The sequence below is a fragment of the Cricetulus griseus genome, chromosome 5, assembly GCF_003668045.3.
Source record: "Cricetulus griseus strain 17A/GY chromosome 5, alternate assembly CriGri-PICRH-1.0, whole genome shotgun sequence".
Lineage (NCBI taxonomy): Eukaryota > Metazoa > Chordata > Mammalia > Rodentia > Cricetidae > Cricetulus > Cricetulus griseus.
This window is the reverse complement of record NC_048598.1, coordinates 89601476-89626679: the sequence shown is the minus strand read 5'-3', so window position 1 is coordinate 89626679 and position 25204 is coordinate 89601476. Positions and strand designations below refer to the sequence as shown.

At 39.7% G+C, this 25204-nt stretch overlaps 1 protein-coding gene across 2 annotated transcripts in view; it reads left to right on the top strand.

Annotated features, from left to right (window-relative positions):
* Positions 1-25204, top strand: part of Fbxo11 (F-box protein 11) — a 71883-nt gene that overhangs the window by 45322 nt on the left and 1357 nt on the right. The window contains exons 4-21 of one of the 2 annotated variants that reach the window (XM_027417998.2): positions 198-342; positions 3039-3168; positions 4259-4342; positions 4575-4707; positions 6493-6599; positions 6685-6796; positions 6887-6993; positions 7070-7207; positions 13618-13835; positions 15105-15190; positions 16524-16618; positions 19136-19258; positions 19360-19445; positions 20758-20834; positions 20921-21064; positions 23782-23892; positions 24660-24767; positions 24976-25084. In XM_027417998.2, the coding sequence (XP_027273799.1) occupies positions 198-342; positions 3039-3168; positions 4259-4342; positions 4575-4707; positions 6493-6599; positions 6685-6796; positions 6887-6993; positions 7070-7207; positions 13618-13835; positions 15105-15190; positions 16524-16618; positions 19136-19258; positions 19360-19445; positions 20758-20834; positions 20921-21064; positions 23782-23892; positions 24660-24767; positions 24976-25084 (2113 nt within the window). The remainder of the gene's footprint in view (positions 1-197; positions 343-3038; positions 3169-4258; positions 4343-4574; positions 4708-6492; positions 6600-6684; positions 6797-6886; positions 6994-7069; positions 7208-13617; positions 13836-15104; positions 15191-16523; positions 16619-19135; positions 19259-19359; positions 19446-20757; positions 20835-20920; positions 21065-23781; positions 23893-24659; positions 24768-24975; positions 25085-25204) is intronic. The other variant, XM_027417997.2, reaches the window with a different exon arrangement.

Here is a 25204-nt window from a genome sequence, read left to right as displayed (position 1 = left end):
TAGGAAACTTTTCAAGACTGCCTTAAACATAAAACAAACAAAAACCCCTGTGTGTTGGGGTGGAGGGGGCGCATGGGCGCACGAATATATGTAAGATAAAAGGAAAATAGAACTCATCAAAAAATAGAAATTATTCTTTAATAAGGAAACCATTGCTTGGTAAATACATTGCTTACACTTTGTTAATCTTTTTTTAGCAGCACCTGCTGAACAGTATCTTCAGGAGAAACTGCCAGATGAAGTAGTTTTAAAAATTTTCTCTTACTTGCTGGAACAGGATCTTTGTAGAGCCGCTTGTGTGTGTAAACGCTTCAGTGAACTTGCTAATGATCCAATTTTGTGGTAAGTGTAAACCTCCTTGTTATCTTGAAATACAGTATGTGATGCCTAAAATGCCAAAATGTAGGGAAGTTGAAGTGTGAGTTTCTAGTTAGAGCTAAGTAGTTAAAAGAAAAATTAAAATGTTTATAGACTCTGTTACCTGATTATCATAAATGTGGAGAACTTGTCAACTCAAGAAATGTTTATAAACCAGTAATTGAAATGGTTTCGGCTGTTTATAAGTTGATTTAACAGCTGAGTGATTTGGGAAGAAATGTTTTATTTGTGCAGTCTGGTGTGGTGTTGAAGACAGAATCTTGTGTAGCCGAGGCTGCCCTTGAACTCCTGAAATCTGTCTGCCTCTGCATTTGCCTCCCAAGTGCTGGGATCAGAGGCATGTGTACAACCACCCACCCAGCCTGGTCTACAGAGTTAGTTCCAGGATAGCCAAGGCTACATAGAGAAGCCCTGTCTCAGAGAGGGAGAAGAAAGAAGGAGAGAGGGAGAGGGAGAGAGGAAAGAAAGAGATGCTCGGAAGAAAGTAGGGCACACCAGGAACATGGATATGAGTCATGTAAAGATATGCCCAAGTGTTGGTACAGGCTCCTCAAGGGCCTCATTTTTTGAAAGCAGGGCTAATTGGGCTGGTGGCACCAAACCTTTAATCCCAATCCCAGCAGAGACAGACAGAGTTCAAAGTCAGTTTGTTTGGTTTACAAAAAGAATACCAGCCTGGGCTACATATGAGACCTTGTCTCAAAAACAAAGTAAAAAAAAAAAAAAAAAAAAAAAAAATTTGGCTGGGTGATAGTGGTGTATAGTGTTGTATGCTTTTGATACCAGCATTCAGGAGTCAGAGGCAGACAGATCTCTGAGAGTTTGAAGCCAAGCCAACCTGCTCTCCAGCATGAATTCCATTATACAGAAAAGCTCTTGTCTGGGAATAAATAGGGCAGGGGGAGAGGAATCAGCCAAGTGTAATTTTAAAATAGTTCTTTAGACCTAGTAGTTCAGTGAGTATATATGTTACGTTATACATACCTGAAAAATAGTTATAGTTATAACTTTTTTTGTTTGTTTTTCAAGACAGGGTTTCTCTGTGGTTTTGGAGCCTCTTCTGGTACTAGCTCTTATAGACCAGGCTGGTCTTGAACTCACAGAGATCCACCTGCCTCTGCCTCCCCAGTGCTGGGATTAAAGGCGTGTGTGCCACCACCACCTGGCTTATATTTATAACTTTAAATACACATTCCCTTTAGCCTAGTCATTGTATTTATGAAAATGTTTTCACTTTTTGCACAGTTTTTCATAACCACATGTAAGTAATGAGTAGGGAAGTGGAAATGATCTCCTTCCAGCAGTAAGGAAACGAGGTAAGGTCTGGCACTAGGATTGGTCACTTGCCCTTTCTGAGGGCCTGGTTGGGTTCCCAGCAGCACCACACACACACACACACACACACACACACACACACACACACACACTCTCCTCCCAGAAGTCCTGCAAACACACCTTTTACAAAAAGAGGGAAATGAGTGAACTGTATGATGCTGGTTAGAAGATTGAGATAAATCTGCTAGCCGTGAATTTTACTTTAGACAAAGTTAGGGGTTTTAAGTCAGGTCTGGTACACCCCTATAATCTTAGGGCTTGGATGGTAGAGGCAAGAGACTCAGTTCCCCAGCTCCATAGGAAAGTTGAGGTTGCCTGAAACTCTGTCCAAAAGAAACCAACATGAAACAAAAGGTGAACGGAGCAGAGTAAGGTTTGTTACCCTTTCAGAAGGGAAAGACACTTGCCACCAAGCCTCACAGCCTGCATTTGATGTCTGGATCCAGAAGTAGTCTCTGACCTTCACATGAGCATGGCATGTACATACTCCTCTAACCCACACAGAGATTTAAAAAAATAATTAAAACCTTTTAAAAAACATGTTTTATGCTGATTAATCAAAGAAAATGAACAATGTATAGGTAAAAAAGACTGGAAGAAAAATACGTCAAACATTAGTAATGAATGCATTGAAACTGTGTGCTATCTTTTATGCTTGGGTTTTATGGAGCAGGAGAGGAGAGTGTGTGTAGTCAGGGTCTTTTTGGTGTTTTGAGACAGGGTTTCTCTGTGAAACAGCTTTGGCTGTCCTAGAACTCACACTGTAAAGCAGGCTGACCTCAAATTGACAAAGATCCACCTGCCTCTTCCTCTGCCTCCCAAGTACTGGGATTAAGGGTACATGCCACCACTGCTGGCTTTTTTAAATTAAGAATTTCATAAAATATATTTTGTTAGCCAGGTGTAGTGACACATGTCTTAAATCCCAACACTCGAAGGCAGAGGCCGGTAGATCTTTAGTTCTAGGCCAATCTGGTCTACACAGTGAGTTCCAGGACAGCTAGAGGTACTTCGTGAGACCCTGTCTTGAGGGGAAAAAAAGGTATTTTGTCTGCATAGTGGCACACATCTGTGGTCCCAGGTACTCAGAAGGGTAAGGCAGGAGGCTCTCTTGAGCCCAGGAGTTTGGAGCCAGCCTGGACAACACAGAGGCCCTACACTGCCAGTGCCGTCTGAGGAACTGATCAGTTAACTAATTTCTATTATTTTGTTATTTAATTTATCTGTCCTTACTGAAATTTTGGTCATTCAGATGACATATTTAATATTTTATTAATCTAGAGAGTATTTTATAAGAAAATCTTTAATTCCTTTTTTCCCTTCAGGAAACGATTATATATGGAAGTATTTGAATATACCCGCCCTATGATGCATCCTGAACCTGGTAAATTCTACCAAATTAATCCAGAAGAATATGAACATCCAAATCCATGGAAAGAGAGTTTTCAGCAATTGGTATGAAATACAGAAAATACAGATCTACATTTTGTGTCTGTAAATAGATCCAGAGCTAGAAAGATGGCTCGGGGTTAGAGCATGCACTACTCTTGTAAGGGGCTTGAGTTTGGATCCCAGCACCCACGTAGGCAGCTGGTAGCTTCCTGTGACTCCAGCTCCAGGGGATCCATTGCTGTCTTCTGGATTATCTGGCCAACTGCACTCACACACACCCACACACAACTATACCTAATTTAAAGCTTTTACTTAAATGAATCTATCCAAGAGTAGATTGCAAATTGGACACAGTAATGCACACACACACACACACACACACACACACACACACACACACACACACAACACACACACACACACACACACACACACACACACACACACCGAAATCCCAGCGCTCAGGATGCTAAGGCAGGAAACTCCTAAGTTGAAGGCTAGCCTCTATCACATAGTAAGACTGTCTCAGAGGGAAGGAAGTGTAAATAGCAGGAAGCATCAATAGCATGGGCAGCTATGATTCCAAAGGATTTGTTTTTGTACATAGATCAGTAGGTTTTAGTCTTTTTAAAATTCCACATGTACCTTACTTCTCTTGTTTTTTTGTTTTGTTTGTTTGTTTTTTATGAGGTTTCACTGTGTAGTCCTGGGTGACTGAGAATTCTCAAAGATCTACCTGTTTCTACCTTCACTTTTGCTGGGATTAAAAGCATACAGCAAACTCTTCATATTTTAATTTTCTTGTAGTCCATTTTGAGTGTTTCTCAGTTAGGGGTGATTGCTTTCTCAAATGTTACGAAACTTTTGGCAGTCTTGAGACACTGTCAAAGCAGAAGAGGACACTTATCTTTAGTATCATGTTTGGCAGAGGCCACGGATGTTCCTGAACAGCCTCTGCTTCATGGGACAGCTTCCTTTCAATGAGTTGCCTAGCCCAAAGTAACAGTAGTGGCGACACTGAAAATCTGCCTATCTTACTAGATAATAGTGACTAGATTCTTCATTGTCCTGAATGACTGAACATGAGTTGGGGTAAGCGTTACACTGGTACATTGACTTAGAATACTGTTCTGTTTTATTGCTGACTTTTCAGTATAAAGGCGCACATGTAAAGCCAGGATTTGCTGAGCACTTCTACAGTAACCCTGCAAGATACAAAGGAAGAGAAAATATGCTGGTATGTTCACTTTTATTTTTAACTGGCATGTGGGGTTTTGTTACAGCATTTTCAGATAGAATGTGTTTCTGTTGACCTCCCCCATGTCTCCCTTTCCATTCTTACATGACATATATTCTGCACTACTGTGGACACACCTAGTCCTGTGGTTTTATGACTTTAGATAGTAACTGCTCTGTACTGATACTTCTGTCTTGTTTTTGTTTTTTGTTTTTTGGTTTTTTTTCCCTAGTATTACGATACTATTGAAGATGCCCTTGGTGGAGTACAGGAAGCACATTTTGATGGGCTTATCTTTGTTCATTCTGGAATATATACTGATGAATGGATATATATTGAATCTCCAATCACTATGATTGGTGCAGGTATTTTGAAACTCATTATTGTTAGCATTTTAGCATTTTGTTCCTATTATTTAATTTACATGTTGGGGCTTTTTTTAGTGCTAGTAACTTAAAATCCAGTTGAACTTTGTTAATACCTCAGTGGTGGGAAAGCACAGCAGTGGAGATCCTTGAGAACTTTGTATGTGAGGGAAACGAAAGCAGCAGGGTTAGAGTTACAGATGTGTATGTGTTGATGTCACTGGTCCCTCCAGTTGTTTTCAGTTACTCATTGAAAGAGAAAACATAGTCGTGTGATTCCCCCTCCCCTCTTTGAAAACAAGCATACTGGGTTCTTCGGTTTTGTTTTGTTTTGCTTCTGGGGCTCAAACTCAAGACCTTGTATATACTTACTCTACAAGTATCTACCACTGAGCCAGCCGCCTCCCTAGCACTAATGCTTACATTTTTATTCTTGTGCTACTTTGTATTTTAGATTTATTTTATTTTGTGTGTTCCCGTGTGTGTGTGTGTGTGTGTGTGTGTGTGTGTGTGTGTGTGTGTGTGTGTGTGTGTGTATGTATGCATGCATGCATGCATGTATGCATGCATGCCATGTGCATGCCTGAAGCCTGCAGAGGTCAGAAGAGGCAATAAGATCCTCTGGAGCTGGGGTTAGAAATGGTTGTGAGCCTCCATGTGAGTGCTGGGACCTGGACCCAAGTCTTCTGAGCCATCTCTATCTCTAGCCCCTATTACTATGTTTTTAAAGAAACAAATTCTAGCTTTTAAATGCTTTCTGTACTAGTCAGATTTCTAACATTTATTTTAATAAGGTGTTTCTTTAAAATACTAAGGAGTTATTTCAAGATTTGACTCCATCTTTGATTTTCTCTTTTGAGAATACAGTTGGCACACCACTTTAAGGTAGCTAGTAATGTTACTTACTAATGAAATTTTATTTACTGCCTCTCTGCTTTCATCCCTGTCTCCATCATAAAGAGGAGGGGGCACTGACAGTATAGTGTTTGTGTAACATGTGTGAGAACCTGTTCAAGCCCTAATACCAACACCCGTCCAAAAAGAGAAACTTCACTCCTTTTAACTTTAAACTTGTAATTGAGGTCCCCATTGAAAATTAGTTGATTAATAAAGAGATCTTTTCTCTCCTGGGGCTGCTGCTGCTGCTGCTGCTGGTGGTGGTGGTGACTGTTTATTTCTTAATGTTTCCTGAATTTGATATTTACACTGTTTATAGTTTGATCTTACTAGAAGTATTACCATATATGAGGTTGGGTGTAGTGTTAATCAAACAGTGTCTCTAATACATAGGATTATTTGTCATAAATACTAATGAAGCATAGTTAACTAAAAGATCAGTATTAGTCCTGCTGCTTAATATTGATACTGTGTGTGTGTGTGTGTGTGTGTGTGTGTGTGTATGTGTATGTGTATGTGTGTGTGTGTGTGTGTGTTTTGAGTATGGACATGTGTGTTGGGAGTTCATAAGAGAGGGCCAGATCCCTGGAGCTGGAGACACAGGCAGTTGTGGTGTGGGAACTGGGAATTGAAGAGCAGGAAGTACTCTTAACCACTGAGCTTTTTCTCCAGTCCAATACTAATTTTTTTTTTTTTTTTAAGTCACTTCTTGCCTTACATGGTGACATAGGCCTGTCCTGGGCACTTGGGAGGAGGCATTGGGAGGACCTCGAGTTTGAGACTATCCTGAGCCAGATACTGAGGCCCTGCCCTTGGGGGGAGTCTCTGCATAAATACCTCACTGGTTGAATAGAATAAAGCTGTGTGTATCAAATGTCTTCTCTACAGCACCTGGAAAAGTGGCAGACAAGGTTATCATTGAAAACACTAGAGACTCAACTTTTGTTTTTATGGAAGGCTCTGAAGATGCTTATGTTGGATATATGACAATAAGAGTAAGAAAGATTTTTCATTTTGAAATCTTTTTTCGAATTAGGTAATGCAGTAGCTGTTGTTTCAAATACAATTTCTACTTTTCAGTTCAACCCTGATGACAAATCTGCTCAGCATCACAATGCACACCACTGCTTAGAGATTACAGTAAACTGTAGCCCTATTATTGATCACTGTATCATCCGAAGCACATGCACAGGTTTGTGTTGCCTTTGTGTTTTTTTATAAAGTGGAGTCCCTGTGTTGTTCCTCAGTAGGTTTTTTAATGAATAAATAATTTTTCTTATAGTTGGTTCTGCAGTATGTGTTAGTGGTCAAGGAGCATGTCCCACTATCAAGCATTGTAACATCAGTGACTGTGAAAATGTCGGACTTTATATAACAGATCATGCACAGGTATTTTTGTAGTTTGGACTTTCTTTTTTATTAATTTTTTTGAAACTGCACTAATGTTTGTTTCTCATTGTTGTAGGGAATATATGAAGATAATGAAATTTCCAATAATGCGTTAGCTGGGATTTGGGTTAAAAATCATGGAAATCCAATTATTAGACGGAATCACATTCATCATGGACGTGATGTTGGTGTATTCACATTCGATCATGGCATGGTAAGATTGGTTCTTAAGATAAAAGCTGGCTCTGACAACTAACATTTCACACTTCAGGATTATTTTCATCAGATTATCTGAGTTGAAGAATATTGTTATATTCATAGAATATTCACTCTATAAATCCATGTCCCCAAAATAATCATACCCAGAAAAATATGTTTATAGTGGAATTCATTGAGCATTGATGTGATTGTTTAAGTTTAATCCAGCAGTTCCCAAGTCTGAATGCATGTGAAATCATCTGGAAACCTATGAGGTTTGTTGTTGTTATTGGTGAGGGAGGGAGGGTGTGTGTGTGTGTGTGAATGTGAATTTCTATGCCCGTATAAGGTATGATAAGGATTTCCAAAAATGAGGCCAAAGAAAAGCATTTTTAATACAGCTTATCTGTAATGTTTACTTTGGAAGCAGTAGTCTCAGTTGTTTAAGGGTTTTTGGTTGGTTGGTTGGTTGGTTGGTTTTGGTAGGGAACAGTGTTGAGGGGGTCAAACCAAGGACATGGGGAATAGTTGGCAAGTGTTCTACCAGCCTCTTCATTGTTAATTTGATTTCCATTTTATTTCTCCTAAGGGGGGGAGGGTTGTTAAGCAGGGTATACCATATACCAATGTCCCATAATCCTAGCCTTGCAAGGTAGAGGCAGGGGTTCTGGAGTCATGGCCAACCTTGGATACATTAGAACAGAGCTAAGGAAAAAGAAAAGAAAACCCACAAAACCATCTTTTAACTTTCATATAGTCAAAGCCTATATAAATAATAGGATCTCTGTTGTAAAACAGTCAGAAATTACTGAGCATCAAATTTGTCTCTTTATTTTACACAATTTTTTATACTTGACTTTTGAGTTCTCTAAGGTCATTGTTCCAAATCCCAACACTGTGAAGGCAGGAGGATCGAAAGTTTAATACCAGCCTGGGCCATATAGCAATTTCCAAGCAGATCAAGGCTACAGAGTAAGACTTTGTTTCAGTAGACAACACCAGCAGCAAAAGTAGTATTCATAGATACTCATTTAGATGTTTTTTGTTTGTTTGTTTGTTTGTTTGTTTTATTTAGTGTCTGATTTTCTTAAGATAATTTTCAGGTTCTCATACGGCATTGCCAACGTTTTGTATTGTGGGCATCAAAGAAATGGGAGAAAAGTGGTGACAAATAGGATTATGTTGAGATTTGATTGCTGTTATGTATTGATTAAATAAACTACCTGAGAACATTGGGTTCGTATATACATATTGTCCATGGCAAAGAAAAAATGTCATTGCTTATACCTGAAAGTCTAATACAGATCCCAGATGAATTATAAACTATGATGAGTGACATTTTTCAAATTTGATTAGGTCTAAGGAGTTTAGTTCAGAAGCCAAATTCCTAGATTGGTTTACCCATTTTATCACTATACTCTGAGAAAACTAATCCACTTAAAATTCAGGCTGTGGCTAGAGTCTGTATACAAGAAAGAAAAGTCAAGGCCAGGTGGTAGTAGTGCACATGCTTTTGACGCAGCACTCTGGAGGCAGATGCAGGAAGATCTGAGTTCAAGGCCAGCCTGGTCTACAGAACAAAGTTCCCGGACAACCAGGGCTATACAGAGAAAGAGAAACCTGTCTTGAAAGAAAAAAGAAAGTAAAATAGAATGGAAGTTATAGTGATTCACACCTATCTTGTCAGCACGCAGGAGGATCACAGGTTTAAGGCCAGAAAGATTCATAGCAACTCCCTAACTGGGGGGAGGGGGACTGGTTTACTAAATAAGGTAGCTTTATTACTGACAGACGAGAGAGGCAGGTTTGGATAATTATACCAGGAGCATTGAAACAAGACTGTTAGAAAGTTGCTCTCCCTTGGAGACACATAATGGTAATAAGTCCTAAATAGAATTCTTCATTTGGTAATGGAACTGTGAAAAGTTTTGCTACAACTTCAGAGTTTATTGTTGTTAGTTGTGTGTTTGAGTTCCCCTATTTTAAGAAAATGAGGGGAAAAACTATACTTTTCAAATAGCTTTATCCCATCACTCATAAATCTTTGGGGGATTGTTTTTTGTTTTTTTTGTTTTTTTTTTTTGAGGCAGGGTCTCACTGTGTAGCTTGAGACTCACTGTGTAGACTAGGCTGGCTCTTTAACTCACAGAGATCCTCCTGCCTTCTGAGCAGTGGGATTAAAGTCATGCACCAACATGCAACATGCTTAACCTTTTTTTTTTTTTAAATCTATAGGTATTTTGCCTATGTGATTGTCTATCACATGTGTGCAATGCTCACCCAGGCCAGAAGAGGGTGTCATCCTTTACAATTGGAGTTAAAGAGGGGTTGTGAGCCCCCATGTGGTTGCTGGGAATTGAACCCTTGTCCTCTGCAAGAACAGCCAGTGTTCTTAATGGATGAGCTGTCTCTCCAACCCTACAAATTCCTTTGTCAATGTTGAAAATGTTTTTGTTCTTGCAGTTGCTGGTCTGAATTTACTTTGTATTTGTTTATATATATATTGGTCTCATGCCCCTGACACTCCATTCCTAAATTTTACGTTCTGCTTCATTCTTGGTATGTGTCTTCAAGTTTTTCCCCCTTCATTCTTACAAGAACCTTAGGGTCTGGAGCTTCTGCCCCTTGAAAATGCCTGTTGGTTGGTTACCCTTGAACCTAGTGGAGTCTGTAGTTAGGTTATCTTTGTCTAATTTGCTGACATCTTCCCCTTTTAGCATCAGTGTGGCTGAGAACTTTTGCTTTCTTTACTTTCTGGTGCTGGTTTGCTTTTTGTCTGTCTTCATATGCTGGTTTTCTAGTTTTTCTGTTTCATATGTTTTCTTTAGAAACCTGTCTCTTCCTATTGTTTATAGCTGTGTTCCTTTCCTTTAAGTTGTGTGACTTTGCAAAATCCACGCACACAGATTTTTAAACAAGAATAATTCCTTCATGTGTTCAGATCTGTTGTCAGTGTTCATAATTTGAAGGTGTTTTCTCCTTTATTTTATATGTGGTGCACTGAAGAATATTAACCTACTGTTTGTTTCTTATATTTTGAGAGTCCTACTCTCTACCCTTGGCTGATCTAGATTCTGCATATAAACCAGGCTGGCCTTGAACACACAAAAATCCACATGATGCAATTAGAATTGAAAGTGTACATCACCATGCCCTGTTTGAAGACTGTTAATTTTTGTAAAATAATGATTAAGGCAGAGGTGCAGAACTGTTAATAAGATTTTGAAACATTTATTCCAAATTTCTGAATTTATCCTGTGACAAAATCTGTCTTTCTTGTGTTTAAACTTGGCTCTTGCCCTCTCACTTCTTACCACTTTAAATAGGAAGTCTAAATTAATTTATTGTGTGTGCACACAGTACAGGTATGCTACAGAGAGTGAGTGTGTGTGTGTGTGTGTGTGTGTGTGTGTGTGTGTGTGGTGTAAGTCAGAGGACAATTTGTTTGAAATAAATCTCATGTATGCCAAACTGGCCTCAAACCTACTGTATAGCCAAGGATGACCTTAGATGCCTGATTGATGATTGATCGATGGATTGATTGGTTGATTGATTTATTGATTTTTTTTTTTTTTTTTTTTTGCTTCTACTTTTCTAAGTACTGGAGTTACAGCCATATTTTACATTTGGGTGGGTGGTAGTGCTGCTGGGATACAACCTCAAGGCCTCATACATGCTTAATGGCTGCAGTACTGCTGAGGTATGCTCAAGCCCCTGCAAGTATAAGGTTGATTTTCTGTTTTTGTTTTGTTTATCAAAGACAGGGTTTCTCTGGGTAACAGTCCTGGATGTCCTGGAACTCACTTTGTAGACCAGGCTGGACTCAAACTCATAGAGATCCTCCTGAGTACTGGGATTAAAGGCGTGCACCATCACTGCCTATCGAAAGTATAAGTTTTAACCCAGAAAGATCACTTCTTAGTGTCCTACTTTAGATTTACATTTTTAAGTCTAAATTGTTTCAGTTAACTATTACTGTAGGGGCTGGGAATGGTGACACATAACTTTAATCTCAGTACTCAGGAGGCTGGGATACATACCCATCTCACGTTCAAGGGCCAGCCATGTCTCTGAAAATAGAATAAAAAAAAAGCAAAAACAGCAAAATGATAGTTTAATAAAAATATTACCTACCCTCCTGTCCTATTTGTCCATCTGTGTGTGTTAGCCAATATCATCACCACAGGCTTGTATAGAGGAAGCTTACTTTGACTCATGGTTCTGGTCCAGAATGAAGTTGCTGCATTTGGTAATAGCCTTCTTGTGAGCAGAAATCCAAAGTGACCCAACATAATGTAGACAAAAATCTTGAATGTTTTTACCCTGGTCTCTTTGCTTTTTCTTACCAAGCAGCCTGTATTTAATGGTAGAAGTTCCACTTGGTGGTTCTGTCTAGTTCTAATCACTTTCCAGAGACCATGCCTCTGAACACAGCCAGCTTAATGTCCCACATCTTTGGAGAGCTTGCTTTGGGTTGGTTGGTTTGATGCATACAAGTGGAGCACTCTACTCTGCCTATGAACAGGATCAGCAGCTCATTACCCCCTAATTGTACCCCCTTCACTTTCATGTGCATGTGTGTGCTTTTTCTGCATATATGTCTGTGTACCACATGTGTACAGTGCCCATGGAGCCCAGAAGAGGGTGTTAGATCCCCTTACAGTTGTAAGCTACCATGTTGGAGCTGTGAATCATAGTGGTTCTTTGAAAGAGCAGCCAGTGCTCTTAGCTGCCGAGTCATTTTTTCTAGGGCTACCTTAAGTCTTAATCCCTGCTAATGGGAGTTTCAGAAAGACAAACCAACTTCACATTGGGGTGCCATTAGAGCTTATAACTTCAGTAGATTATTAACACCCTCTCTAGTGAGGAGAACTAGACTCCAAGACATCTTGAGGTAACATTAGTCTGGTGTCCTCTTTATCCAGAGTATGCAGCATTTGGCAGATGTTTTATAAATTATAACTTGGGTTGTGGGTGTTGTTTCAATGAAAATAGTCTTTTTCTTTTTTCCCTCTAATTTTATTTACTTAAAGGCAGTATAGCATAGGCTGGCCTTGAACTCAAGATACTCCTGCCTTATTCTTCTGAGATCTGGAGCTAAAAGCATGCAGCACTGTGCTTTGGCTCGTTTTTTTTTTTTTAATTTGGAGAGATTTCATGTGCATCTTTTGCACTTCTTTCTTTGTGGTAGTAAGAATGATTTAACATCAAAAATTATAGCTTTTGTGATTTTGTGTTACAAAGCAGTATTCTGTACAAATTGATTTTACAATTTGGCTTTTTGAACCATTTTATGTTCATACTGAAATTGTATCAACAAAATAGATGCATTTCTTTACACACTATAATTTAAAACAAAATATGGCTAGTTCCATTAGGTTAGGACGAATGAACCTTTTTTTTCTAATGCTTGTTGAGATAAGGTCTCATATGTAGCCCAGGCTGATGTCAAAACATGTTATGTAGCCAAGGCTGGCCTTGAACTCTCCTCCATCCTCCTGTCTCTGCCTGCCACCATACATAATGGGTGTTTTAGGTCAGTGTTTTGTTCATTAATACTCGTTTTGAGACTAGGCCTCTCTGGTGCAGGCTAGCCACATCTGCTAAGATCAGTTCGTGTAATCCTGCATCAGCCTTCAAGGTAGTTAAAGGCTGGGCCCATTGTGCCTAATGGCAGATCATCTTTTAAAAGGTGATTTTTTTTTTTTTTTAATGCTCTGGGGAATCAAATATAATAGACATTTTATTTTCCCAACCCTCAAACCAATTGGTAAATTTGTTTGTTTCTTTGTTTATTTTTTTTGGTTTTTCGAGACAGAGTTTCTCTGTCTAGCTTTGGAGCCTATCCTGGCACTTGTTCTGGAGACCAGGCTGGCCTCGAACTCACAGAGATCTGCCTGCCTCTGCCTCCCGAGAGCTGGGACTAAAGGCGTGCTCCACCAACACCTGGGCCAATTGGTAAATTTTAATTGATGTGTATAAATGTTTTGTTTCTGTGCATGTATATGCACCAAATGCATGGCCACAGAGGCCAAAACACATTATTGGATCTCCCAGAACTTGAGTTAAAAACATGATTGTGAGCTACCATGTAGGTGCTAGGAACCCAGCCCAGGTTCTCTGCAAGAGCAGCAAGTCCTCTTAACTACTGAGCCATCTCTCTCTATCCCCAATTTGTTGATATTGTAAGATAATCAACTTGTATTCTCTTTAGTGACTTTAGCCTTTTGTTAAAAGAGAATACATATTAAGTAAGTAATTACATTTATTACATAGGTCTTTATCTGTTTTTTTCTTTCCTACTGCTGAATGCATTTATAATAATTAGACAGTTCGAATAGTTGATTGTCATTTGAACGTAAGTGTGTATTTTTCATTTCTATTTAGAAAGTAGCCTTTACATATAGATTTTAACTTTTTTTTCAGGGTTATTTTGAAAGTTGCAACATACACAGAAACAGGATAGCAGGCTTTGAGGTAAAAGCCTATGCGAATCCCACAGTGGTTCGATGTGAAATTCACCATGGGCAGACTGGAGGAATATATGTCCACGAAAAAGGAAGAGGACAATTTATAGAGAATAAAATCTATGCGAACAACTTTGCAGGTGTATGGATTACCTCAAATAGTGACCCAACAATAAGGTATTTGCATTATTACAGATAAAGGTTGATTTTTTTTTTTTCCCCAGGAAAAGATACTAAACTTTAACTCTTAAAAAATATTTTGTTTTGTTGGTGGGATGGGGTGGGAGTGCATTTTGAGACAGTATTTCTGTGTGTCTTGGCTGTCTGGAACTTGTTTTGTAGACCAGGCTGGCCTTTTACTCAGAGACATCCTCCCGCCTCCGCCTCCCAAGTGCTGGGATTAAATGTGTGTGCCACCACCACATGGCTTAAAATATTTCTTTGTGTGGGGCAGGAGAGATGGCACAGTTGTTAAGAGCACTGGCTGCTCTTTCAGAAGACTCAGGTTCAAGTCCCAAGCACCCACATGGCAGCTCATAAGGGAATTTGACACCCTCACACAGACATACATGTAGGCAAAACGCACACTTATAGGTGTTTATTAATGACTCATGTTATATGTCATTAAATAGGTCTATAGCCTTCCTAGAACATAAATGCCTTTGGTTTGTTGTTGTTTGTTTTTTGGTGAAAGACGCAAATAGTGTAACTGAGGAAGCTGATTATCTCGGAGATCATAGGATACATAGACTAAGAATTTCTGAAAGTCTTTTTCCCATTCTGGTCACAGGAAGAAAACAAGCAAACTTAGAGCAAGTTTTAAAGGAATCATTGGTCAGTCCTGTAATACAGAGCTGTTCAAATTTAACCAGAGCAAAGGGCTTTTTGTTTTGTTTTAAAGATCAAGTTATCAGTTGGATTTATGAAAATATATTGCTAACACTCATCATATGTTTCTGAGCCAGCTAAAAGAAATTACTTTGTGGGTTTCAGGGAACTGTTTAAAAATACTATTTTGGAGTTGGGTGTGGTAGCAAACACCTGTATTCCCATCACTTGGGATTCAAAGGATGGAGAAGCCCCACAAGTTTGGGGCCCACCTGACCACAATAAGACTCTCTGGAAAAATTAAAACCAAATCCAAACAGCAAAGAATATTATTTGGGATTTTCAGATATAGTTCAGAGCTTACCCAGCAATATAGAAGGCCTGAATTAGTTCAGCACTGTAGAATAAACAAATAGATAAATCCCTTTTCATCTTAAATAATAAAAGAATTTAGAAATATCTAATCAGGCAGCTTTTTTTTTTTTTTTTGCAAATTAATAAACTTTAAGCCCATAGAAGCTAAATGATTTTTCATGTTACCTTGGATGATCTTGATCTTATAGTTATCCAAAACAAACTTTGTTAAGTATATGATTTTTTTAATAATTCACATTTTAGGGGGAATTCTATATTTAATGGAAATCAAGGAGGAGTTTACATCTTTGGTGATGGACGAGGCCTTATTGAAGGAAATGACATTTATGGTAAGCAAATGGTGTGTGTGAGTATGGGAGTGCACACGTGAGAATGTGTGTGTGTGTGTGTGTGTGTGTGTGTGTGTGTGTGTGTGCGTGCACACGCATGCGCGAGCGGATGCCTGCACATCCACTGAACACATACAGACTTACTAAAGGAAGGAGAGGTGAGACAGGCTCAATTTTCTTGGCCTCTACCTTCCTCATGGCTACCTCTACCTGCACATTGCTTGGCTCCTCTTATTTCCTCTGGATGTGTGTCCCCCTTCTTGATGAACTCAGTACCTTCTTGTCCTTGGAGATCTTGAGCAGTTCCATAGTGCATTCTCAGGTCATATCCTATATAAACTTGGTGTGTTGGAGATTCCTTGATTTGCTATCCACTTTATCATAACTTTGTGGTGTTGTAGAGACCACAGCCATGTCGTTGTGCAGAGTTATGGCTCTTTTTCTTTAGCAGGGGCCATGAGAGTAAGACTAGTCTGACTTCATGTTAGCAGTAGACTATTCTAAAATTATCAAAGTGAGAGAACTGATCTAGTGCCTTTAAAGTCTCAGTAAAGGGGCTAGAGAGATGGTTCGGAGGTTAAGAGCACTTTTTATTATAAATAGTATTCTGCCTGTATGTGTCCCTGTGGGCCACAAGAGGGCGCCAGATCTCATTACAGATGGTTGAACTGAGGACCTCTGGAAGAGCAATCAGTGCTCTTAACCTCTGAACCATTTCTCCAGCTCATAAATCTTTTTTAAAAGAATAAATTCTCAAATATTATTCTCTGGTACTTAAACATTCAATGCTATATACACAAGACACTGCAAAATATCACAGGGAAATAGAAATAAGACCCTAGTCTTATTTTTTTTATGTATATGTATTTTTTTTTTTTACATGCACTCAATATCTGTTAATAAACGGTGTTGGTTGAAGTTTAGTCTACTTTGAGCTCAGTAGAGAAGGGAAGAAGTCCTCACTAAAGCTTTATGTAAGACCTGTGTGCCAGACACAGGGTATTCACACCAGTTCTACGAGATACATATTAAATCAAATTAAATATCTCTAGTTATTAATCAGAAAACAGGCATGAAGAGTCTGAAATACTGGCCCAAAGTCACACTAGAAATGTGACTAGACACACTAAACACACTAGAAAGTCACCCTGGCAACCTGGTTGAATCTCTGTAATCTGACTGCAGCATTTCTATATCTACTTATACTCTAGTCCTCTTGGTGATGTCTTGTAATGCTCCTAAAATCCCAGTACATGAGTGGTTCTGATGTAAAATCCTTACTGTGCACTACTGGGCTCTAAGCATTGACATTGTAAATTTTCTTTTTAAATAGGCAATGCGTTAGCAGGAATTCAGATTAGGACAAACAGTTGCCCTATTGTTCGACATAACAAAATCCATGATGGACAACATGGTGGGATTTATGTGGTAAGTTAAAGAATATAGTTTTGTAAACTCATGCATGAGATCAACACCCATGACTGGAGATGTGCATCATTGGTGGAGTGCTAGGTAGAGTAGGTTCAGTACCCACCACCACTTAAACCCAGGCTAGTAGCACAAGCCTATAATCCCAGGATTTGGAAGAGGCAGGAGGATCAGAAGTTCAAGGTCTAATTGTTGGCCACATAAGCAAATCCAAGGTTAGCCTGGACAACATGAGACCCTGCCTCAAGAAATAAAAGGAAGGACAGAGAAACCTACAAAGTGACTCATTGAAGCCTCTGCACTTGCTCTTGGGTACATGTTTCTAAGCACCTGTTTCTCTTAACTCTTGGTCAAGCCTTATATTAAAATACTATTAAATTCCCAACCCTTTCATATAAAAAAAAGGAAAAAGTGGGGGCAGCTGGATTTTTTGGCTTGTAATTGTAGCACAGAGCTAGGGTAGGACAATCACAGGCTCAGAGCAGGGCCTGCACGGTGACTTTGGTGGTGGTACACTTGCCATACAAGCATAATGAGTTGTGATGGCTTGTAGTTGTAATCCTGCCACTGGGGAGTCAGAAAGAAAGAATCTGTTGGGTGAGTAGGGGCATAAATAACTGAAGTAGAAAAAATAAACTTGAGGCTAGCCTTGCTATGTAATAAAAGTGGCTAAAATGAAAAGGAAAACGCTGGGAGGGATTAAGAAGATCACATTTGACTCTTGGATTATGAATTCTTACCTTTAGTAGTAGACAATAAATACAAGTCTTGTTCTTCCTTTGGGTATATGAGTGACTTGTTAGATGTGTGTGTAAGTAGCATATGAGATAGAACTTTTTCTAATTTATTTATTTGGAGGAGGGGAATGCATACCACTCCTGAAATGGGAGGTCAGAAAACAACTTATGGGAGTTGGTTCTTTCCTTCTACCATGTGGGCCTCAGGCACCACATTCAAATCAAGATTCAGAACCATGAGCCTATACCAGCTTAACCATATCACCTACCTCTAAAGGCTGAATTACTGGTAAAAAGTAGCATGTTCTAAATTGTAGCAACTGATTGGCAGTCTGTTTTGTATTGTTAAACCGGGATTTTATTAATGTGACTACTTTGTGAATCTAAAATTCTATAAAAGCAATATTTAAACTACAACCACTACTGCCAACCCCAAAAGAGAGAGCCTTAAAATTAAATAGCCACCTAGATCTTTTAAATTTTTTTCTGACGGTAGTAAAAATTCTGATGACATTGAGGCTTACCATTTTGGAGATGTTTCACAACAGAAGTTTGTAATAACTTTGCTAAATGAGATGATTTTAGTATGTTACACATCTTAGAAATGTTCCTTTCTTGCCAGGCATTGGTGGCGCACGCCTTTAATCCCAGCACTCGGGAGGCAGAGGCAGGTGGATCTTTGTGAGTTCGAGGCCAGCCTGGTCTACAGTGCGAGTGCCAGGATAGGCTCCAAAGCTACACAAAGAAACCCTGTCTCGAAAAACAAAAAAAAACAAAAACAACAACAACAACAAAAAAAAATCGGAAGACTAAACTAAAGTAGAAGCTACATTAAAAAAAAAAGTTATGGTTATGCCAGCCTGGTATACAGAGCTAGTTCCAGGGACAGCTAGAGCTATTACACAGAAAAACCCTGTCTCAAAATAACAAAAAACAAAAGTTATAGTGGTGTGAAGAGCAAGATAGGAAGATTGAAAGTTGGGGGCTAACCTGTCTTGGGGGGGGGGCTCAGCTGTTGTAAGAGCACTTGGTTGCTCTTCCAGTGGTCCTGGGTTCAATTCCCAGCACCTACATAGCAGCTAACCACTGTCTGTAACTCCAAGATCTGACACCCTCACACAGACATGCATGCAGGCAAAACACCAATATATAAAAAAAATTATTTTTAAAAAAAGAATTAAAAGGAGGCAACATTGTGCAGGGCAGGGCCATTCGCACCTTTAATCCCAGCATTCAGAAGGCAGAGGCAGGCGGGTCTCTGAGATCAGCCTAGTCTGTTTAAGGAGTTCAGACCTACCCAGGACTCCATAGTGAGTCTGTCTCTCTCTCAAGCGGGAAGGGTGAGATGGTACGGCTGGTACAGGCTCTTGCACCATCCTGACAACCTGAGGGAAGGCCTGTGGGATAGCAGAGCACACGAGTGAGAGTTTGCTCTCTGGAACCCATGTAAAGGTAGAAGGAGAGAACGGACTCCACAAAGTTGTTTTCTGACCATCTTGCCATGCTGTGGCATATGCACACCCTCACACATCATACACACACACAATAAATAACAGATTTTTAAAAACAGGAGAAAAAAGTGTTGGAAGATACTGCTTAGTGGTCAAGCATATTCCTCACATTCATGAGTCCTAGGTTCAGTTACCAGAGCTAGAAAAGAAAAAGTTGTCATTTCCTTACCTAGCTAAAAAAAGACAAAGACTGCAGCTGTTGGCAGGGCTGTTTCAGGGAGGATCACACATAGACGGCATATACTATAACCAGCTTAACTTCTGTTCAGCATGAAAAGGGACAAGGTGTAATAGAAGAGAATGAAGTTTACAGCAACACTCTGGCTGGAGTCTGGGTGACAACTGGCAGCACACCAGTACTGAGAAGAAACCGGATACACAGTGGCAAGCAGGCAAGATCACTTACTTAGTCTTCTTTGGGTCACTAACGTTGTTTGTTTTTTAAAAAGGTATCGTGTGAAAGAACTGTTCTTTTCTTTCCCTTCCAACTTAGGTTGGTGTTTATTTTTATGACAATGGACATGGTGTGCTAGAAGATAACGACATCTACAATCATATGTATTCAGGGGTGCAGATAAGGTAAGTGTTACCTTGGCTTTCTTTTGTGAAGGACTTGGAGTATGTAGACTGTGAAAAACTGCTGTTTAATGGCCAGTCCTTATTCTGTTCTGTGTATTCAGATTCTCTTTGCACTTGCAACTTTCCTTAGTCAGGAGTTACTAACAAATGCCAGAAGAGTTAGCTCATGTCACTGTTCTCCCTATGCCTGACATGTCATTCCATTCTATAAAATGGAAACTTCTACTTTCATGCTATTTATGTTAAAACAGTCCTTGTAATTCACTGTGTAGATCAGTCTAGTCTGGAACTCATAAATCTGCCTACCTCAGCCTCTACAGTGCTAGTGCTGGGATTCAATACACGTACCATCATGTCCAGCATGAATAACTTTTTATGTCACATTTTTAATATTTCATGGGATTAAAAATCTTTGGGAGTGATTGTTTGAATTTAGTTTTTGTGACAGGGTCTTTGTAGACCATGCTGGTTTCAAACCCACAAAGATCCCCCTCCCAACTTCTGGGGTTAAAGGTATATGCCACTCAGCCGGGCATTAGTGGCACACGCCTTTAATACCAGCACTCGGGAGGCAGAGGCAGGTGGATCTCTTGTGAGTTCGATGCCATCGTGGTCTGCAGAGTGAGTTCCAGGATAGGCTCCAAAGCTACACAGAGAAACCCTGTCTCAAGGGGAAAAAAAGGTATATGCCACTTGCCAGGCCTGCTCCAAGAATCCTAAGAGTCTTTTTTTGGTTTTTTGAGACAGGGTTTCTCTGTGTATCTTTGGAGCCTATCCTGGCACTCACTCTGGAGACCAGGTTGGCCTTGAACTCACAGAGATCCACCTGCCTCTGCCTCCCGAGTGCTGGGATTAAAGGCGTGGGCCACCAACGCCGGGCCTCCTAAGAGTCTTAGTGGTTATAAATTCAACCTTTAACTTCATTCATGAGGAGATGTAAAGTTATATAACCTCATCTTACTTTAGCTATAGAGCTCTATATTGATAATCTGTAGCAAAATAGTACAAGGTTTGGTTCTATGAGAAAAGCAGAATTAATCAAACCATTTATTTATAAAGATTTTTTTCTTTTGTGTGTACATGTGGGCAAGTATGTGTGCAAAGGCGCAGATTTGGAATTCAGAGAACAACCTTCAACTCAGTTCTCCTTCCTCTCCGGGTCATCAGCAATGTTGTCAGGTGCTGAGCCATGTCACTGGTCCTATGAAATCAATTCTTGCCATGATTACTGTTGCTTGTCATAGTTATAAAACATGAGTTAGTGAATAAGAATGATTGACTGAAATGTCATTACTTTCTTTCTTACCCATAGGACTGGAAGCAACCCTAAAATTAGACGCAACAAAATTTGGGGAGGACAGAATGGTGGAATTCTAGTTTATAATTCTGGTATGTTTAATCCATCTTCTTTTTCTGTATTAATAAACTTTAGAAATATGCCTTCTAAATAACATACCTAAATTTTACATTTGTAGGTCTAGGCTGTATAGAAGACAATGAAATATTTGACAATGCAATGGCTGGCGTCTGGATTAAGACAGATAGTAATCCTACACTAAGAAGAAATAAAATCCATGATGGGAGAGATGGTGGCATCTGTATATTTAATGGGGGTCGAGGTATTGTTGTTAAGTTTGCATTAGTAAAAAACCCAGTTTTCTGTTGTTCTTCTATATCTTTAATGATCAGTGACACTGCCAACTAAAATGTTACAACTAGATGAACCTCCTTACCACATCCTTAAATGGTTTAGGAAATTTGTGTAAAGTATTCCCATCTTTTGTAACTGCCTTGACTGCCAATTGTCAGTAAAGCTTTTTGAAGGTAGAGTTGCACATCCTCACTCTGGTCCTTTTATCCTAATAAACATTAAAGTCAAGCTAGAGAAGTAGATGTGACAAATGAGTATGTAAAATACATGCAACTCTATAGTAAACAAGTGTTGATTTTGTAACTGTTGGAGAACTAAATTAAAAAACCCAACGTGATCCTGGTCCATAGAGCCAGCCTAGTTTGCCTTGAGGCATTAGTCCTATAGTGGTCACCCTTTCCAGATAAGTGTTCATAGATTTTGAGACGGTGCTGAGAGGAAAGCATGGATTCTACAGTGTCGACAACCCAACACCCAACATTCTGCATTATCCCACATAAAAGAAATATACCAATGCTTGAGATCATTTATTGTAGCCGAACAGTGATACCGACTCTCATAGAGGTCAACACCTCTAGTCTGAGCCCTGGGGAGTCTGAATCAGAAGTGCCATAAGCCTTACTTTGGCTCAGTGTGAGACTGTCTCCAAAACAAAAAAAAAAAAGGCAGTGGTGGTGCACACCTTTAATCCCAGTGCTTGGGATGTACAGGCAGGCAGATCTCTTTGAGTTTGAGCCCAGCCTGGTCTACAGTTAGTTCCAGAACAGCCAGGATACAGAGAACTCCCCCCCCACACACACACACACACAAAGGGTTTCTCTGTGTAGCTTTGGAGCCTATCCTGGCACTCGCTCTGGAGACCAGGCTGGCCTCGAACTCAAGAGATCCCTCTGCCTCTGCCTGCTGGGATTAAAGGCATGTGCCACTAACGCCTGGCCCTACAGTAAATTTTTTGCGCTATGTCTCAAAATATTCAACTGATGGGAGAGCTTTCCAGGTATAATTGTTTGCCTTTGACTTTTTTGTAATGATAGCTAAAGACCATAAATAAAAATTATGACATCCATAAAATCTACAACTAAATGGAGTGGCACATTGTTAACCAGCTCTGAGGGAAACTGAAAATGGTGTAGAAGGTACAAGAAGTGAAGAGAGCTGAAGCTAAGAGGTTTTCTGTGTGTAGTGAGGCCATGAAGACAGCTCATTGTCTAGAGGGGCTTGTGTACAGGCCTGAGGAGCTGAATTTAGTCCCCGTATCCCACAGGGTAGCTGGAGACCTCCACATGCACACAAAACGTTAGGAATGGAGCAGGAGAGATGGCTTAGTGATTAAGAGTACTATCTGGCCGGGCGTTGGTGGCGCACTCCTTTAATCCCAGCACTCAGGAGGCAGAGGCAGGCAGATCTCTGCGAGTTTAAGGCCAGCCTGGTCTCCAGAATGAGTGCCAGGATAGGCTCCAAAGCTATACAGAGAAACCCTGTCTTGAAAAACCAAAAAAAAAAAAAAAAAAAAAAGAATACTATCTGGCAGGGTGGTGGTGGCACGTGCCTTTAATTCCAGCACTCCAGAGACAGGCAGGTCCCTGCATTCAAGGCCAGCCTGGTCTATAGAAATCCTGTATCAAAATCAAAACACACACACACACACACACTTGGTCTGCTCCTGCACATAAAGTGTGTGTGTGTGTGTGTGTGTGTGTGTGCGCGAGTCTCAAAGTCTCTGTTAACACCATCCCTGGGAATCTTAATGTCCTCTATGCCTGAGCACCAGGCTTGCATGGAAGGCAAATTAAATAGGAATGTGCTGGGGCTGGTGTTCAATTGTAGATTGGGTCCTTAACATTGAAATGTTCAAAAATACTAGAGGTCAGCTGTCTACTGAAATAAGTCTACTTTCTGGAAACAGAAATACTAGTACAAAAACAGATAGTGGAAGTCACAACACTTGCATACCTGGCATCTAGGGGCAGAAGAGGAGGGCTTTGGTTCCCCTAAAACTGGAGTTACAAGTAGTTATAAGCCACCATGTGGTGCTGGGAATCAAACCCAAGTCCTCTGGAAAAGCAGCCAGCACTCTTTAACGACTGAGCCATCTCTTCAGCACCTAAAAACAGGTTATCTGTGAATAGCTGTTACTTACTAGTGTACTCTACCATGAAAGTATTTGAAGGGTTTAAGTAAGTCTTGATTCCTTGGCACACATTCACAGTGGTGTAAGGTGTGAAAAACTCACAGAGGAAGTGATGGTAGGAGATCAAGGCATTTCAGGAATAGTGTCTGACTACATTACTATACACGACAAGTAACTAGAATACTCTTGGGGGGGGGAGGATAATGGAGTAAGAGAAAGCAAGAGTGGGGACAGACAGCTGCCTCAGAGAAATGGCAGAAGACTTCAAATGCAACTTGATTTCAAACCACTCAAAAATTAGATTTATGAGCAGAGAAAGTCATCAAATGAGAGGAATAAATAAGGAAATTATGAGACTTCTGCACATCACTTCCTTTTGAGTTAAGGAACAGGAAGAAGCCATATACCATGAGGTGCTGGCCAAATTAACCCATGTGCTCCAGGCGTGGTACATGCCTGTGACTCAGGAGCCCAGCCTTGGGTTACATATTAAGACCCTGTTTCCACAGTGTTTACTGTATACATTAGCTTTAATCTAAGTGTTTTAATTATAGGTCTCCTTGAAGAAAATGATATTTTCAGGAATGCTCAAGCAGGTGTTCTTATCAGCACTAATAGTCATCCAGTCTTAAGGAAAAACAGAATATTTGATGGATTTGCTGCAGGTTTGTATTCTTTATCTGTGACTTGTTTACAGTTTGTAATTATAAGGTTTTCCTGGTTATTATTCAAAGTTCTGAATTCCTCTACTCTAGGCCAACCTTGCTCTGTAACCCTGGCTGTCCTGGAACTCTGTAGTCTAGGCTGGCCTCAACCTCAAGAGATCTGCACCAATTAAAGGTGTGCGCCACCACCACCTGACTTAAAGAAACTACTCTTAATGTTTAACAATAACTGGAATAAACCTGTAGTCAGATTGGGAATACAGATAAATTTTAAAAGGGAAAAAATGGTTAATCACTTCAAATAACCATTTAACAGCTTTTCTTTTTTAATATGAAAACTATTATTTCAGCACAGTATTGGATGCCTTCCTCTTTTTTTAGCTTTATCCTTGTCTCCCTTTATACATTAAGCCCTTTCTCTTGTAACAGTATTATTCCCCCAGTTTACCTGTCCTAGTGACTGCATCACTGTCAGCAGTGAAAAGTGAATGTTACTGTTGATGGTTAAAATACTTGTAATTTGTTCTTTAGTCAGCAAACTAATGTAAAAGTGCCAGCTTACATCCTTCCCAATTTGGAGATTCTTTTAAGAACAGTGTAAGTGGCCAGGTGTTGGTGGCACATGCCTTTATTCCGAAAACTTGGGAGGCAGAGGCAGGTGGATCTCTGAGTTCCAAGACAGCCAGGGTTGTTAAACAGAAAAAAACCCTGTCTTGAAAAACAAATGAAGTGATTATGCATCTACTTGTTTGTAAATTTTACTTCAGGTATTGAAATTACAAATCATGCAACTGCAACACTAGAAGGCAATCAGATTTTTAACAACCGATTTGGAGGCTTATTTTTAGCATCTGGTGTTAATGTGACAATGAAAGGTATGTTGGAGTCTCTGTTCCTCAATCAGAAGCCATTAATTCCTCCTTCCACTTTCCACATTAGTAGCAATTTTAAATAAAAATAGTTTGGAGTTTGGCTTAAGCTTGTTCTAGGAGTTGGGATATTTTACACAAGGAAAACCTATTTTACTTGCTTATATATTTGTATCCTTGGCTAGCTGTTAAAAATACTTTTTTGTTTTTACAGATAACAAAATAATGAACAATCAAGATGCCATAGAAAAGGCTGTTAGTAGAGGACAATGTTTATATAAAATATCAAGTTATACCAGCTATCCCATGCATGACTTCTACAGGTATATTTGTAAATTCCTTGAATGCAGAAGAGTGAAAGTTAGTGGTTCCCTTTAAATTGTCATTGCCTAATATCTTTGGTTCTGTTGTCTGAACTAAGCTGTAGAATAACTGGGTCAGGG